The sequence below is a fragment of the Hippocampus zosterae genome, chromosome 16 (assembly GCF_025434085.1).
Source record: "Hippocampus zosterae strain Florida chromosome 16, ASM2543408v3, whole genome shotgun sequence".
NCBI classification, from domain to species: domain Eukaryota; kingdom Metazoa; phylum Chordata; class Actinopteri; order Syngnathiformes; family Syngnathidae; genus Hippocampus; species Hippocampus zosterae.
The window spans coordinates 11,359,709-11,372,604 of NC_067466.1; the positions used below are offsets into that span (position 1 = coordinate 11,359,709).

The 12,896-nt window shown below is 42.3% G+C and overlaps 1 protein-coding gene across 3 annotated transcripts; it reads left to right on the forward strand.

The window, feature by feature from the left end:
- pld2 (phospholipase D2) lies at positions 1-10,006 on the forward strand. Of its 3 annotated transcripts, none has more exons than XM_052046968.1 (24): positions 5-225; positions 1,892-2,050; positions 2,148-2,275; positions 2,774-2,916; positions 3,022-3,115; positions 3,307-3,372; positions 3,471-3,529; positions 3,624-3,869; positions 3,957-4,100; positions 4,189-4,272; positions 4,377-4,455; positions 4,756-4,866; positions 4,954-5,163; positions 5,286-5,430; positions 5,505-5,623; positions 6,115-6,228; positions 7,149-7,253; positions 7,528-7,616; positions 7,797-7,910; positions 8,219-8,265; positions 8,536-8,670; positions 9,033-9,186; positions 9,258-9,375; positions 9,525-10,006. In XM_052046968.1, the coding sequence occupies exons 2-24, from the start codon at positions 1,918-1,920 to the stop codon at positions 9,747-9,749; spliced, it is 2,862 nt and encodes a 953-aa protein (XP_051902928.1). In that variant the 5' UTR covers positions 5-225; positions 1,892-1,917; the 3' UTR covers positions 9,750-10,006. The 3 variants fall into 3 exon arrangements, 2 of the variants coding, with proteins under 2 accessions (XP_051902928.1, XP_051902930.1); XM_052046970.1 differs by lacking the exon at positions 5-225 and adding an exon at positions 461-616; XR_007959039.1 differs by lacking the exons at positions 9,258-9,375; positions 9,525-10,006 and adding an exon at positions 8,390-8,463 and having other exon boundaries at positions 1-225; positions 9,033-9,117.
- Positions 10,007-12,896: the final 2,890 nt, after the last annotated feature.

Genomic DNA, 12,896 nt, shown 5'->3' on the forward strand with positions numbered 1-12,896 from the left:
GTGCTCCTCTCCTCTCCCCGCGGTGCTGTACTCAGGGACGCCAAATGGGAGGGGACTAAAGTGTACAAAACGTACGCGAGGACCGAGTGTAGACAAAGTCTTGAATGAAACGCTGCGCCGCGGTGATAAAATGGCTTTACGTGTGACTATACGGTTAAGTTAAGGTCGTCGTGGGTGTTTAGGAGCCGAGAATGCTGAGCTGCTGGTGTTCCTTTTGAGTTGAGAGTGAGTATTAAAAGGCGACGGCACCGCCGGGCCTCAGCTCGACGCTAACTGCATCGATATGTCGCATCCTTGCCAGTGAAATATGCACATTTGACTATTCAGTCGGTACCGGTGTAGAAAAAACGATTATTCTGTGACCCTCAGTCACTTACTACCCCCCTCCTCCCAAGTTCATTGACTTTGTTCGGGGATGTGTCGCTGTCAAAACATGTAGGTGGGTGGAGACGACATTCAGATTTTTGGCATTTGCACGTTCACTGGCAACGATATCTAACCTTGACTCAACACATTAGGAGGGATTAAAAAACGAAAAGTGTAGCGAATTGTGGAGTTGCGGTATGATTCACGGGGAAACTTCTACCAAGTCATTATCTGCCGACCAATTCACGAGGTACACCTGCACAGTGGAATGTTGCACTAAGGAAGGACTGAACGATTTTTAAAAGTAATTGAACTGCGTCAGCTCCCATATTTAATATGCGATCATTTTTAAGGTCCTCCTCCTATGTGTGTTGTTAACAAAACTACAGGCTTTACAATTTGAAAATGTTGCTGTATTACATTGTGATGTCGGTTTGGATTTGATTATTTCTTCAGCCCTAGTTATAATGATATTTAATTCATTTGTCCTTTTTTTAATGAATACTTGGGCCATGTGAGAGTCAGCAAGTTTTGTGATGGTTTGACACATGTCAACAAGTTTATGGAAACATTCAGTGTATTCCTGGTTTAGGAAAGGATACATTTACACTTTTGCGCAACTGCTGACATGCCATATTCTTTTCACTTGTAACATATGAATCTTTTTTTCTGCTTAGGAGATTAATTAATAATTGCTTCAATTATACCGAGCAGCAACCTCACCAATACAGGAAGTGATCACAATGAATCCATTGTCCCCTGACTATGACATCTTATTGACTGACCAATACTGAATTTGACCAAACATTTTGGGTTGTTTTGCACAAAATAGCCTAAAAATGGGGTTCTTCTGTACAAAATGACCTAGAAAGTTGTGTCAAATTGACCCAAGTAGCATTCTGGTCTCTTATTTAATGCGCACTCACAATGTCCTAGTCAGTAAAGTTTGAGTCCAATGAAACGGTGTCGGGAAAAATCTGTTTATTTCCTGCCTAAACTTTCACTACCCTCCCCCACCTTCTCTCTTTTCACTCACATATGCACAGTGGCCCTCCATTTCCTTTGCCTGTTTCCCAGGAAACGTGCAGACACCCACCCACATGCACGCACCCCATACAAAAGAATTCACACAGATTCGTACCGCTCTGTAGCTGCATCCTGCCCCCCCCCCCCCCCACCTCCTCACTGATGGCCCAAGCAGCAAATAACTGCTTCCGGCGCCAGCGATGCTCTTGCTGACCCGTCTGAAACTCTAGGTGGCTACCAGTTAACCTGTCACACCAGCATTTTCAAGTTGAAAGTGACATGGACAACTGTTAATCTTTGGTTCGGCAAATCGGAGATCACATAGACTCCAAGAAAACTGCCAGAAGTCTTGATGAAATCAGATTACATCCTCTGAAAGCTTTTGCAGTTTCTCACAAAAGCCTCTTGTCAGACTGATCCTTTATGGAACTATTGTGCACTATTTTGCCTGAACCCCATGCACTGGCTGATGAATTCTTTTCATGCTTTTCTTTTGCAGCAGTGTAGCTGGTACTTGCATCTACAATGGCCACTGCAGAGGATGAGATTGAGCCTCCCTCTCAGGCCTCTGCAGCCCAAATCCTTGATAAAAGACGCTTCTCTCATGACCTTCGCGTTCTGGGACGAGACGAGGTTGACAAACTCTTATCCACCACCGGTAAGAAATACCTGAGCTATTTAGGGGGCGCTGAGTGTCTATTGAGCAAATGAACTTCTGCATCAGAAGAAATTGTATTTCTATTTTTTCCAAACAGAGGGCCGACCATTTAGTGTGATACATCATCTTCCAGAATTAAAGGAGGAGGGTATACCTTATTTGATTCCTGGTGTCCCGATCACATGTCGAGTGGATAACACAGAGAGATACACGACTCGCTCTAAGGTACAGTGCTTATGTGATTGTCTGAATGCTGAATGACAAGCATTGGAATGTGCATTAAAATTATTGATAATATTTCCTCAAAAGGTGACTGGGGGCATTCATTTACTCAACTGCAGAGTTGACAGTGCATTTATTAGAGGCAAGGAGTTCCTTTTGGGATATTATTATTTTTAGACGCCATTTTAAAATGTAATGGTCAGATGCAGTCTGTGGTCATGTGATCATAATTTCAAATAAAATCGACTTTATCCCATCATAGGTCGCCACAGCAAGTTACTAAATGGATGGATGTATTATAATATAATTTTATAAAACGTATATGAGGAAGTACAGTTAACCTAGGATTTGTTTTTCTTCTCATCTCCATCCATTTTCTTCTTCAAATCTAACGAGTCGCTTATCCGACCAATCTATATTCTGCTCATGATCCCTGGAGGGAATATCTGCTTGATATCTGGGTATTGCAATGATAGGTGTACATTTATTTCATTTTTGTAGGTCCATGTCGGCACCCTGTACACAGTGATGCTAACCCATGGTCAATTCCACTGGACGGTCAAGAGGAAGCACAAGCACTTCCAGGAGTTGCATCGAGACCTTTACAACCACCGTATGATGATTCATTTAATGCCTTTGGGAAGGTCGGTGCAACCGATTATGCAAATCAACCTTGTCAGAGTGACATTTTTTTTTTAAAGTGGAAAATGTCCAAAGTTTTTGTGTGAGTATTCAAATGTCTGTTCCAGATTTGCAAAGGAAAGGCAACAGCTGAGGGCCATGTCTGAGGAAATGCCCAGCCTACGCGGTCATCAACGGACTAGAAGGACCTCCAGCAAAATGGTATCAGAAAAAAAAACCTGTCATATTACATCCCGTGCACAGTAGAGCACATACAGTAGCTTTCTTCTGTTGTTGTATTGTTGCTAAATCCTTGATCAGACTGATATAGTTATTTTTATTCTTACGGAAATGTTGGATATCTGTGCTCTCTGATTGCACTTACCGTTACACTCTTTATTTCTCTAATGCAGAAATACCTTGAAGAGCACCTGAATGATCTGCTGGAAAACACGTTCTGTAGGAATGACCACAGCATGGTAAAATATTTTTTTTTAAAAACAAACAAAGACATGCATTGTAATCAAATGATCTTGACTAACTCGGCGGCATGTTTTCTTCTGCGCCCCACCCACAGCTGGAGTTTCTCTCGGTCGGTGCTCTCTCCTTCGTCACGGATCTTGGGCCCAAAGGCTTGTAAGCCTTCCACAATTGTATTTTTGTGATAAGCGATGGACATGGATGCTGAGAAATGACTGTAATTCATTTACTGTGCTGCGCTTGTGCTTAGGGAAGGGCCCATCTTCAAGAGGTCAGGGGGTCACCGTGTTCAAGGTTTGAATTGCATCGGCCATCATCAGATCTGCTACCGCTGGTCACGGCGGTGGCTGGTGGTGAAAGATTCTTTCTTGATGTACATGAACCGAGAAAACGGACACATCAACTTTGTTTTGCTCTTTGACCCCGAGTTCAACGTGAAAGTGGGCCGTGCTTACACCGGCACTAAATACGGAGTATGCATCGACAACTTCACTCGGTAAATGTGCTCTGTGTTTGCTGAAAGGATGCACATCCTTTTTCCTTGGTAAAAGTGTGCTGCATGATTCCCACTTGCTGATTTCAGGAATCTAATCATCAAATGCGGTAGCTATCGACAAGCACATTGGTGGAGTCATGAAATCAACCGTCTAGCTGCAACTTGCCATTTCCTGAAAGTTCAACGCTTCGATGGATTTGCTCCTCCACGGGACAACACACTAACTAAATGGTATCTTGTGTATTTTGTCTAGAGTGTCTTGTCTTTAAGCGTTCATCTGAACGTGAATGTCATTTGTGAGGAATTGTCATTGTTGAAGGTATGTAAATGGGAGCGACTACTTTGCCGACCTTGCCGATGCGCTCGAGCAAGCAAAAGAGGAAATTTTCATCACAGACTGGTGGTAAGTGCTTGGATTTTTTTATTTTCATTTTTTTGATAAAGAGAATTTCTTTTTTCGAGGTGATCATACTTGCATGACTTAAAATATGATATTTTTAATATCAGGCTTAGCCCCGAAGTGTTCCTGAAGAGACCGGCGACCGATAATGTCTGGCGCTTGGATGAAGTACTCAAACGCAAAGCTGTGGGTATTATTTCTTATGTTTATCTTAATTTTATTGTATTATGTCTTTCTTTCTCGTAAACTCTAAAAAAATGTTTTAAACATCTTCAATCAAAAGCAAATAGTGTGTAAATGTGTTAGTAGTGAAGTGTGACAAATTTCAGAGTAAATGACTAAACACTGTCCATCATCTATCAAGTACAGGTGCTAACATGGTATCAAGTCTTCAGTTAATTTCTGTCTGGCTTATTTGCATTTGCACATTTTTTGAGGAAATTGCAATTTCATATGTGCATCGACTTTTAAACTTTCCCTGTGCAGGAACTAGGAGTCAAAGTGTGTGTTCTGCTTTACAAAGAACTGGAGCTTGCACTTGGCATCAATAGCGAGCACAGTAAGAGGACTTTGATGGATATGCATCCAAACATCAAGGTGCGCCAATTTTTGACCCAAATTTATAAATAAGAGAATAAAGCTATTTTTTAATGTATGTTTTTTTTTAAAAATTCTATTCAACAGGTAATGAGACATCCTGACCATATGTCATCTACGGTGATCCTTTGGGCTCACCATGAAAAAATGGTGGCCATTGATCAAACTGTAGCCTTTGTCGGGGGAATCGACCTGGCATTTGGGAGATGGGACAACAGCCAGTACCGGCTCACTGACCTTGACTCAACAGACACTGCTGGAAAAGTGAAAGAGACGGAGCCGCAAGGAGGGACGGATGTAAGACTGTGTCGTCTTTTTTTTTTTTTTTTTGGTGCCGTTTGGCAGTAATCGAGCCTATTGTTTATAATGGTTGCATTCTGTTACCCATCCTGTTGGCCCTTGCTGACTATGTTCACCAGGAGAATGGTTTGGCTGGTCCAAAATCATCCGAGAATCAAACACAGGAGGTTGTGGACCTGACAGGCAACACTAAACTGTGGTTAGGCAAAGACTACAGCAACTTTATTAGGAAAGACTGGGTCCAGTTGGACAGACCATTTGAAGGTAAAGCTCCGCATGGAATCAACACACAGGTCTCTGGAGCTAAAATGATTCATTTTTTTCCCTTATATTTTCAGATAACATTGACCGTACAAGAGTTCCTCGCATGCCGTGGCGCGACCTGTCGGCAGCTCTTCATGGCAGAGCAGCCAGGGATGTTGCTCGTCACTTCATCCAGCGCTGGAACTTCACGAAGGTCAAATATGGGCAAAGTTACTTAAGGGAGTGTTACTTTTTGTAAATGTGCGGATACTTTTGGCCATACAACTACAAGATGTAAAGTTGGAAGAGACGCAGTCATGCTGCAATAGAAATGTTCCCATAAATTCGGAAGTAAAACGTTTTGCTAAACTGAAGACTTTATATTTAGGTAAACTTGCTCCGGAAAGTTTTGTAACACTTGTTTATTAAGTATGTTAAAATCCCTATAATTTTTTTAAATTAGAAAATTGCAGGAAACATAGAAATAACAGTCTGGTTTAGGTGTAAATTAGGCCCATGTTAATGTCATTTTGTATTTAGGGTCATTATGAGATTGTGACTGCGATTCACAATGTTAACTAAAGCAGGGTCCATCATTTGCATAATTGTTTGTTTTATTAATTATGCAGTGCACCAAGCTTTTGGATGTTGTTTTCAAGGGGAAGGTCAAAATGACCTGGCTTTTTTTATTTGCTGTCTTGGCAGATCTTCAAAATCAAGTACAAGGACGATTTTTACCCCTACCTGCTCCCCAAATCGCATTGTTCTGCTGACAAACTGTGTTTCACGGTGCCTGGATCCAAGAAGGCCAAAGTGCAGGTATAGTATTTTCTCCCATACCTTTAGTCAATGTCAATTGGCAAACAAATCTTAGCAAGCAAGATCTTGTAAGTCAACGTTTTATTTGATGCTGTAATTTTTCAAGCATTCACACGGAACTGTAATGCCAAAGCGAGTAGAACTTTTATCGAAGGGGCTCTGCTGCCGCTCCTTTCTTGCATGTACCGGGTAACTTTCCGTCACTGCCCGGGTTCAGTTGTTTTTGCATTGTGGTTCTTAAGCCCCGCCAAATCCATACTTTATCCTAAGCATGCATTCTCTTCCCCCCTTGTGGTGAAGCTTGTTCCCACACTTTGTCAGTTTTATCTGAACACCATTTACAGCAGTTACTCGGGAACAGTCTTCAGCCTTTCACAAAACTTAAACGTTGAAGGAAGCCGAAAAGGAAGAAAGGAAAAAATGCAGACTGATCTGTTCCATGTTCAACGGGATTTGCCATGTGGTTCATGGCAAGCATTTTTCAGGAACACTCCCGTTATACAGTGACGGTACAAGAGCCGTCCGTGTAAAGCAGGTAGCAAGAAAAGAAGAGGCCTTTGAGCATGTGTCAGTAACTTATTGTGCTGTGGGTATTTGCCTGTAACTTGAACCAGCTTCCCTACAACTATAGAGTCCAGGTTTCGGATAATGTTTCAACTGTTTTCAGGAGTCAATAACCTTGAGCTGGGGCTGCAATTTATTTGCTTCCTGGTTTGTACACCTGGCAAAACGAAATAACAACGTTATGTATCTTATTATAAAAGCACAGTTTCCATTGGTTTAGATCATGGGAAGCTGAAATTATTTAACTGTTCTAATCATCCGGAAGAAAATATGTTTTCTCGTAATGAGCATCGCATTTGGATCTCTTAACTCAATTATTGCAAAATGATGACGCTTGCGCACCATTTTTTTTCCAGGTGTTACGTTCTGCGGATCGGTGGTCTACTGGCACTTGTGAGAACTCAATCCTCAGTGCCTACATCCATACCATTGAGAACAGCCAGCACTACATTTACATCGAGGTAAGAAACGCATGTCTTGTAATCGGTGACTGAACGCGGCAGCATGCATCGCAGTATTCCCGTGACATGTTAAAAACCAGTACGGCCTATGCAAAAGGTAAAGTGGCCTTTGGAAGTGGGAGTGGGAGTGTTTGGTGTTGGCTCACAAAGCCAGACTGTGTGAGTCGAATATTGATGGAGTATGAAAGTACGATTGCAACTGCGCCGGCCAGCAAGCTACCGGTTTAAGTCTTTGCCTCACACTGAGTTGCCATCTGCTTTTTGCTACCATTAGAACCAGTTCTTCATCAGCTGCGCCGATGGCAAGACGGTCCACAATGGAATCGGCGATGCCATTGTGAACCGAATCCTCCGCGCTTACAGGTCAGCCCGCCGCAACAACGCCTTGTATTTTGATCGAAAACAAATCATATAAGAACGCATGTTAAATAATTATTCTGTCAATGTTTTATGGAGCAACTCCATAAAACACGCCAAAAAATGGATACAATGAATTTTAATCGAATAAAAGATAAGAGCACCAACTTGTTGTTTTTCTTACAGAGAGCAGAAGAAATATCGGGTGTTTGTGGTGATCCCACTTTTGCCTGGATTTGAGGGAGACATCAGTACCGGAGGGGGGAATGCGATCCAAGCCATTCTTCACTTCACCTACAGGTAAGAGCCTTTTTCATCTCTTCTTTTATCTCTTATTCTGCACTCTGCCCGTTCAGAGGCGTGTATGTTTTCAGAATTTCTGATTCCTTCCGAGATATTTTTATCCTACGTGGTTGATATTTATTGAAGTTTGTCATTCACGACAACAACAAGCTTCAACAACAACAACAAACAAATGCTGAGACATCAAACGCCCAGTTATCCAGTAGTTTGTGACCTATATTTAGTTGTACTAAAGTAGCAGTAGCTAATTTAATAAGATTGATATACATTAAAAATCCAGTTTGAAATGATTCTTTGTGTCATAGGACTATATGTCGGGGGGAACAATCCATCCTGTCAAGACTCAGTGAAAGTGAGTGTTTTTTTTATTTGATCTTCTTGTGTTCTAATTTCTTCAATCCATCTCATCATTAAGCTGCACCTGTCCGCTTGTAACCTCTTTCTCTCTTTCTTTTGTGTTGCCCCTTTAAACGAAGGCACTGCTCTTAGGTATCTGCCCAGTCTGTCTCCATTTTCATTCTTCGCCTGCTTGACATTCATTCTAAATACAGTATGTATTCAAGCGGGAAGTTGTCCGAGCGTGATGCCAAATAAGTCAATGCGATTCTGTTGTGCTTCCCAGTGGAGGACAAGTGGACAGAGTACATCACAGTCTGTGGCCTGAGGACAAAAGCGGAGCTCTCCCAGTCGCCTGTCACTGAGCTCATCTATGTTCACAGCAAGACCCTCATCGCAGATGACCGCTGCTATATAATTGGTGAGTCACCACCTTCAAGTTCAAAGTCAGAGCTTCATTTTGACCTTTGTGTCATTAGCTTAATTGGATAGGCAGAGATCCCCTGACTGCATATGAATGCCGAGTGATGATGTCACAGAGTAAAATGACAAAGAAATGGATGAGGGTCTATCATATTGAATAATCCATAAAAAAACTTAAATACTCCAGTCTAGATAACCATGCTTATTTTTTAATTTTTAAATTTGATTAAATCCCTGTGTTTTCAGAGGAAGAAAATAAATACAGCATATGGTTATGGTCGCTATCTGTTCATGAGTCATATTTCAAAATGAGCTGACTGATTTCTCAGGAAATGCTTGTACACCCCATTTTGATTCCAGGATCAGCCAACATCAATGATCGCAGCATGCTGGGCAGCCGGGACAGTGAGCTGGCAGTGCTTGTGGAAGATGAAGAGAGGATCCCGTCCATCATGGGAGGGGAGGAGTACGAAGCAGGACCCCTTACACTTGCTCTGCGTAAAGAGTGCTTCAGGTCAGGGGACACAATGTGATCCTCCAAAATACCGACTGACTGTCTTCACTGACTGTTTCTTTTCTTTTTAGTGTTCTTGTTGGAGCTGCTTCAAATCCAAGCCTCAATATTGATGATCCAATCAGTGATGACTTGTTCTTCTTGGTGTGGAATTCTACTGCCAAAATGAATGCCACTATTTACAACAAGGTATCCATAGATGTTTTTATGATGAAAACTGTCCTGTGGATGACTACGAGACGTCTGTGCTATGTTCTACAATCATAATAATCATTTAATTGTATCTCACATCTCACTCTTTTAACCTTCTCTGACAATCTATGCTGCCGGGGTTACAGGTCTTCAGGTGCCTACCTTGTAATTCTGTCCACAATCTGCAAGAGCTCAAGGAGTACACCAGCAAGGAGCGCCTGAGTGACACAGACCCCGAAAAGGCCAGAGAAGAGCTCAAGGCAGTCCAAGGACTGCTGGTTCACTTCCCTCTGAAGTTCTTGTGTGAAGAGAACCTGCTGCCTCCACTGAACACCAGAGAGGGCATGGCCCCTGTCTGGCTGTGGACATAGTTGAAGAACAGCCCATTCACATCTCAAGGTAACAGTTGAGGAATCGGTTACAGCTAACTTTACGTACAATAGACTCATAGTAAATGTCGGCGGCCCTGGCAATTTACTGGTGAGGAAAATCCAACGTTGTCACCTTGTTCACATTGACCACTGAAATGTAGATTTGATCACTGTCACGATGTGAGACTATTTGATTGACATTAGCCAGTTGTTGTTTTTTTTCTTAAAGCATCCGCTTTACTATGTTCACAATTCATCTCACATGATTTGAGTACAAAGTGTACTGTACATTTATTGGAGCATTTTTTTTTAGATGGTTGGGTCTTCCCTGTTTCTTTCTCTGTGTCTCACTCTCCCTCCCGAGACTTCACCTCTTACTACATTGCCAGCAAATCTGTCAGAAAATCGGTGGTTGTCATGGAGATGGATACAAAAAAATTGCAGGCTATTAGCTGAGAGAAAGACTGGGTGATACAAGTGGGAATAAGATGTGTCCACTTATGCAAGTGCAATTCGTGTTTTAAATGTTTTCATTCAGATGTTTGCAGATTTACTGTTAGTGTACTTGTTTTAATGGGGGTATCCAAGTCCAAAATTTTCTCTTTAATAATATGTTCTATGCAGTCCCACTAGCCCAAAGATGGTATTCTGATTAATATGGCATTTGTGGAATATGAAGCAAGCGGAAAAATCCACCCGTGGGGCCGTTTTAAAAATAGCCCAGTAATAAGACATTGTGATTTTCTAGGAATGTTTACAAGTGATCATTTAAAAATGGAACAGGACTATGAAGAGAGATTTATTAAAATTGTCCTGCAAATACATTTGCAGGACAATATCTCGCCCTTCATCACAAAAGAGTCTCAAAGAGCTTCACAAGCCCACGGTTGAAAAAAATGCTTTCTTCATATTCCACAAACACAATTCTAGTCTGTTTAGACTAGTGGGGGTGGATAGAACATAATAATAATAATAATAATACATTTTATTTATAAGCACCTTTCAAGACACCCAAGGACACTTTACAATAACAAAAAACACAAAACATTACGGGGTATTGTCATGAAAAATTTGACTTAATTTCCCTTTACGGCACCATAGCCACTACATAAATTGTTGGATTCGTCTTGGACATTACACCATCTTCTTTACTGACAAAAAAAAAAGTCATGGTTGTTTGATTTCTTGAGCCACTTGATTCCCATTTGGACTGCAATTCTGTGTCCATCTGCCTTCCACGTTATCTGTGCACACTACTGAGTAGCCGTACAGTTTCAATTGTATCGTTATATAACCACAAAATAGTTGCAATATAGTATGTCACATTTACCATAACACTGCTCTAAATAGTCTTTATAAGTAATGTACTTAACCTTTCGATTTCTGTAGTGAAGCGTGGGGCAGCAGAAATGTGCTCTAAAAATGTAAGTCTAGCCAGTTAAATTAAGAAAACCTTTATTAGTCTCGCAATGGAGAAATTCCAGCTTCTTATAGCCATGTCATTGACCCATCTAGAAAAGTCTTGCGGCTGAACAAATGCAGCAAGAAAACATTCCAGTTGCTGATTTAGAAACACTCTAGTACTTCCAGAGGGTGCACTCAATGATGCTTCCTGTTTGCAGACAAATTGTGTTTCTTGTGATGGATTTTAATGCTCTTATCATTACATGTGTCTCATCTTCTCCACTGTATGAAAATGTATGTCCCTATTTTAAAACAAAATATACACTATGTCAGTGATCCCCAACCTTTAGTGAGTCATGGCACATATTTTAAGTTGCACGGCACCCATCCATCCATCCATCCATCTTCTACCGCTTATCCGGGGCCGGGTCGCGGGGGCAACAGCTTTAGCAGGGAAGCCCAGACTTCCCTCTCCCTAGCTACTTCTTCCAGCTCTCCCCGGGGGATCCCGAGGCGTTCCCAGGCCAGCTGGGTGACGTAGTCTCTCCAGCGTGTCCTGGGTCTTCCTCGGGGTCTCCTCCCGGTGGGACATGCCCGGAACACCTCACCAGGGAGGCGCTCAGGAGGCATCCGAATCAGATGCCCAAGCCACCTCATCTGGCTCCTCTCGATGTGGAGGAGAAGCGGCTCGACTCTGAGCCCCTCCCGGATGACCGAGCTCCTCACCTTATCTCTAAGGGAGAGCCCGGACACCCTGCGGAGAAAACTCATTTCGGCCGCTTGTATCCGGGATCTCGTTCTTTCGGTCACGACCCATAGCTCGTGACCATAGATGAGGGTTGGGACGTAGATCGACCGGTAAATTGAGAGCTTCGCCCTTTGGCTGAGCTCCTTCTTCACCACGACAGACCGATACAACGTCCGCATCACAGCAGACGCTGCACCGATCCGCCTGTCGATCTCCCGCTCCCTCCTGCCCCCACTCGTGAACAAGACCCCAAGATACTTGAACTCCTCCACTTGGGGCAAGATCTCCTCCCCGACCCGGAGGGGGCACTCCACCCTTTTCCGACTGAGGACCATGGTTTCAGATTTGGAGGTGCTGATTTTCATCCCAACCGCTTCACACTCGGCACCCCACCAAACAAAATTGTCATAAAAAGAGGATACATCTGTCAATTTAATACTTTTTGCCATCTCATATAAGATCAGTTATTTGCTTTTTCTGCCACTATAAGTTGTTAGCTTGGATAGACAGACAAAGATACATTATTCATTTTTCATAAATAATTTTATCACCAATTAAGTCTGATAATTCCCCGCAGCACACCGTGAGAGCTCTCACGGCACACTGGTTGGGAATCACTGAAGTCAATGATTCACACCTATATACTCCACTCCATTGAGCCTCGTGTTAGGCTACTTCTCACTGTTATTGTCAAGCAGATTAAGTAGCCTATTACCATTGTTTCCTCATTTAACTGTACAATAAGTGTCTGCAAAAAGCTGGCTATGTCTCTTTTTGCTATACGAAATTGATGTGCACAAGCCTCTAACAAAACCAGCAACGTTGGACAGACTACAATTTGAAGTGCCTGAATCATTACCAAACACAAGTCAACACCGTTCTTTGTGAAGCACCTCAGAAGTGCTGCTTTTATTGGGTACAACGGGTTTACTTACTGTACATCTTCCTCATACATGGCTGATATATATATTGACAAGTGACCTTCTCAAATGTTT

Excerpts from the sequence above, each read along its gene's own strand:
- pld2 (XM_052046968.1), top strand. The coding sequence starts at position 1,918 with ATGGCCACTGCAGAGGATGAGATTGAGCCTCCCTCTCAGGCCTCTGCA. Across the intron at positions 9,187-9,257 it reads CTGCGTAAAGAGTGCTTCAG|TGTTCTTGTTGGAGCTGCTT; the intron begins GTCAGGGGACAC and ends TTTTCTTTTTAG. Across the intron at positions 9,376-9,524 it reads ATGCCACTATTTACAACAAG|GTCTTCAGGTGCCTACCTTG; the intron begins GTATCCATAGAT and ends CCGGGGTTACAG.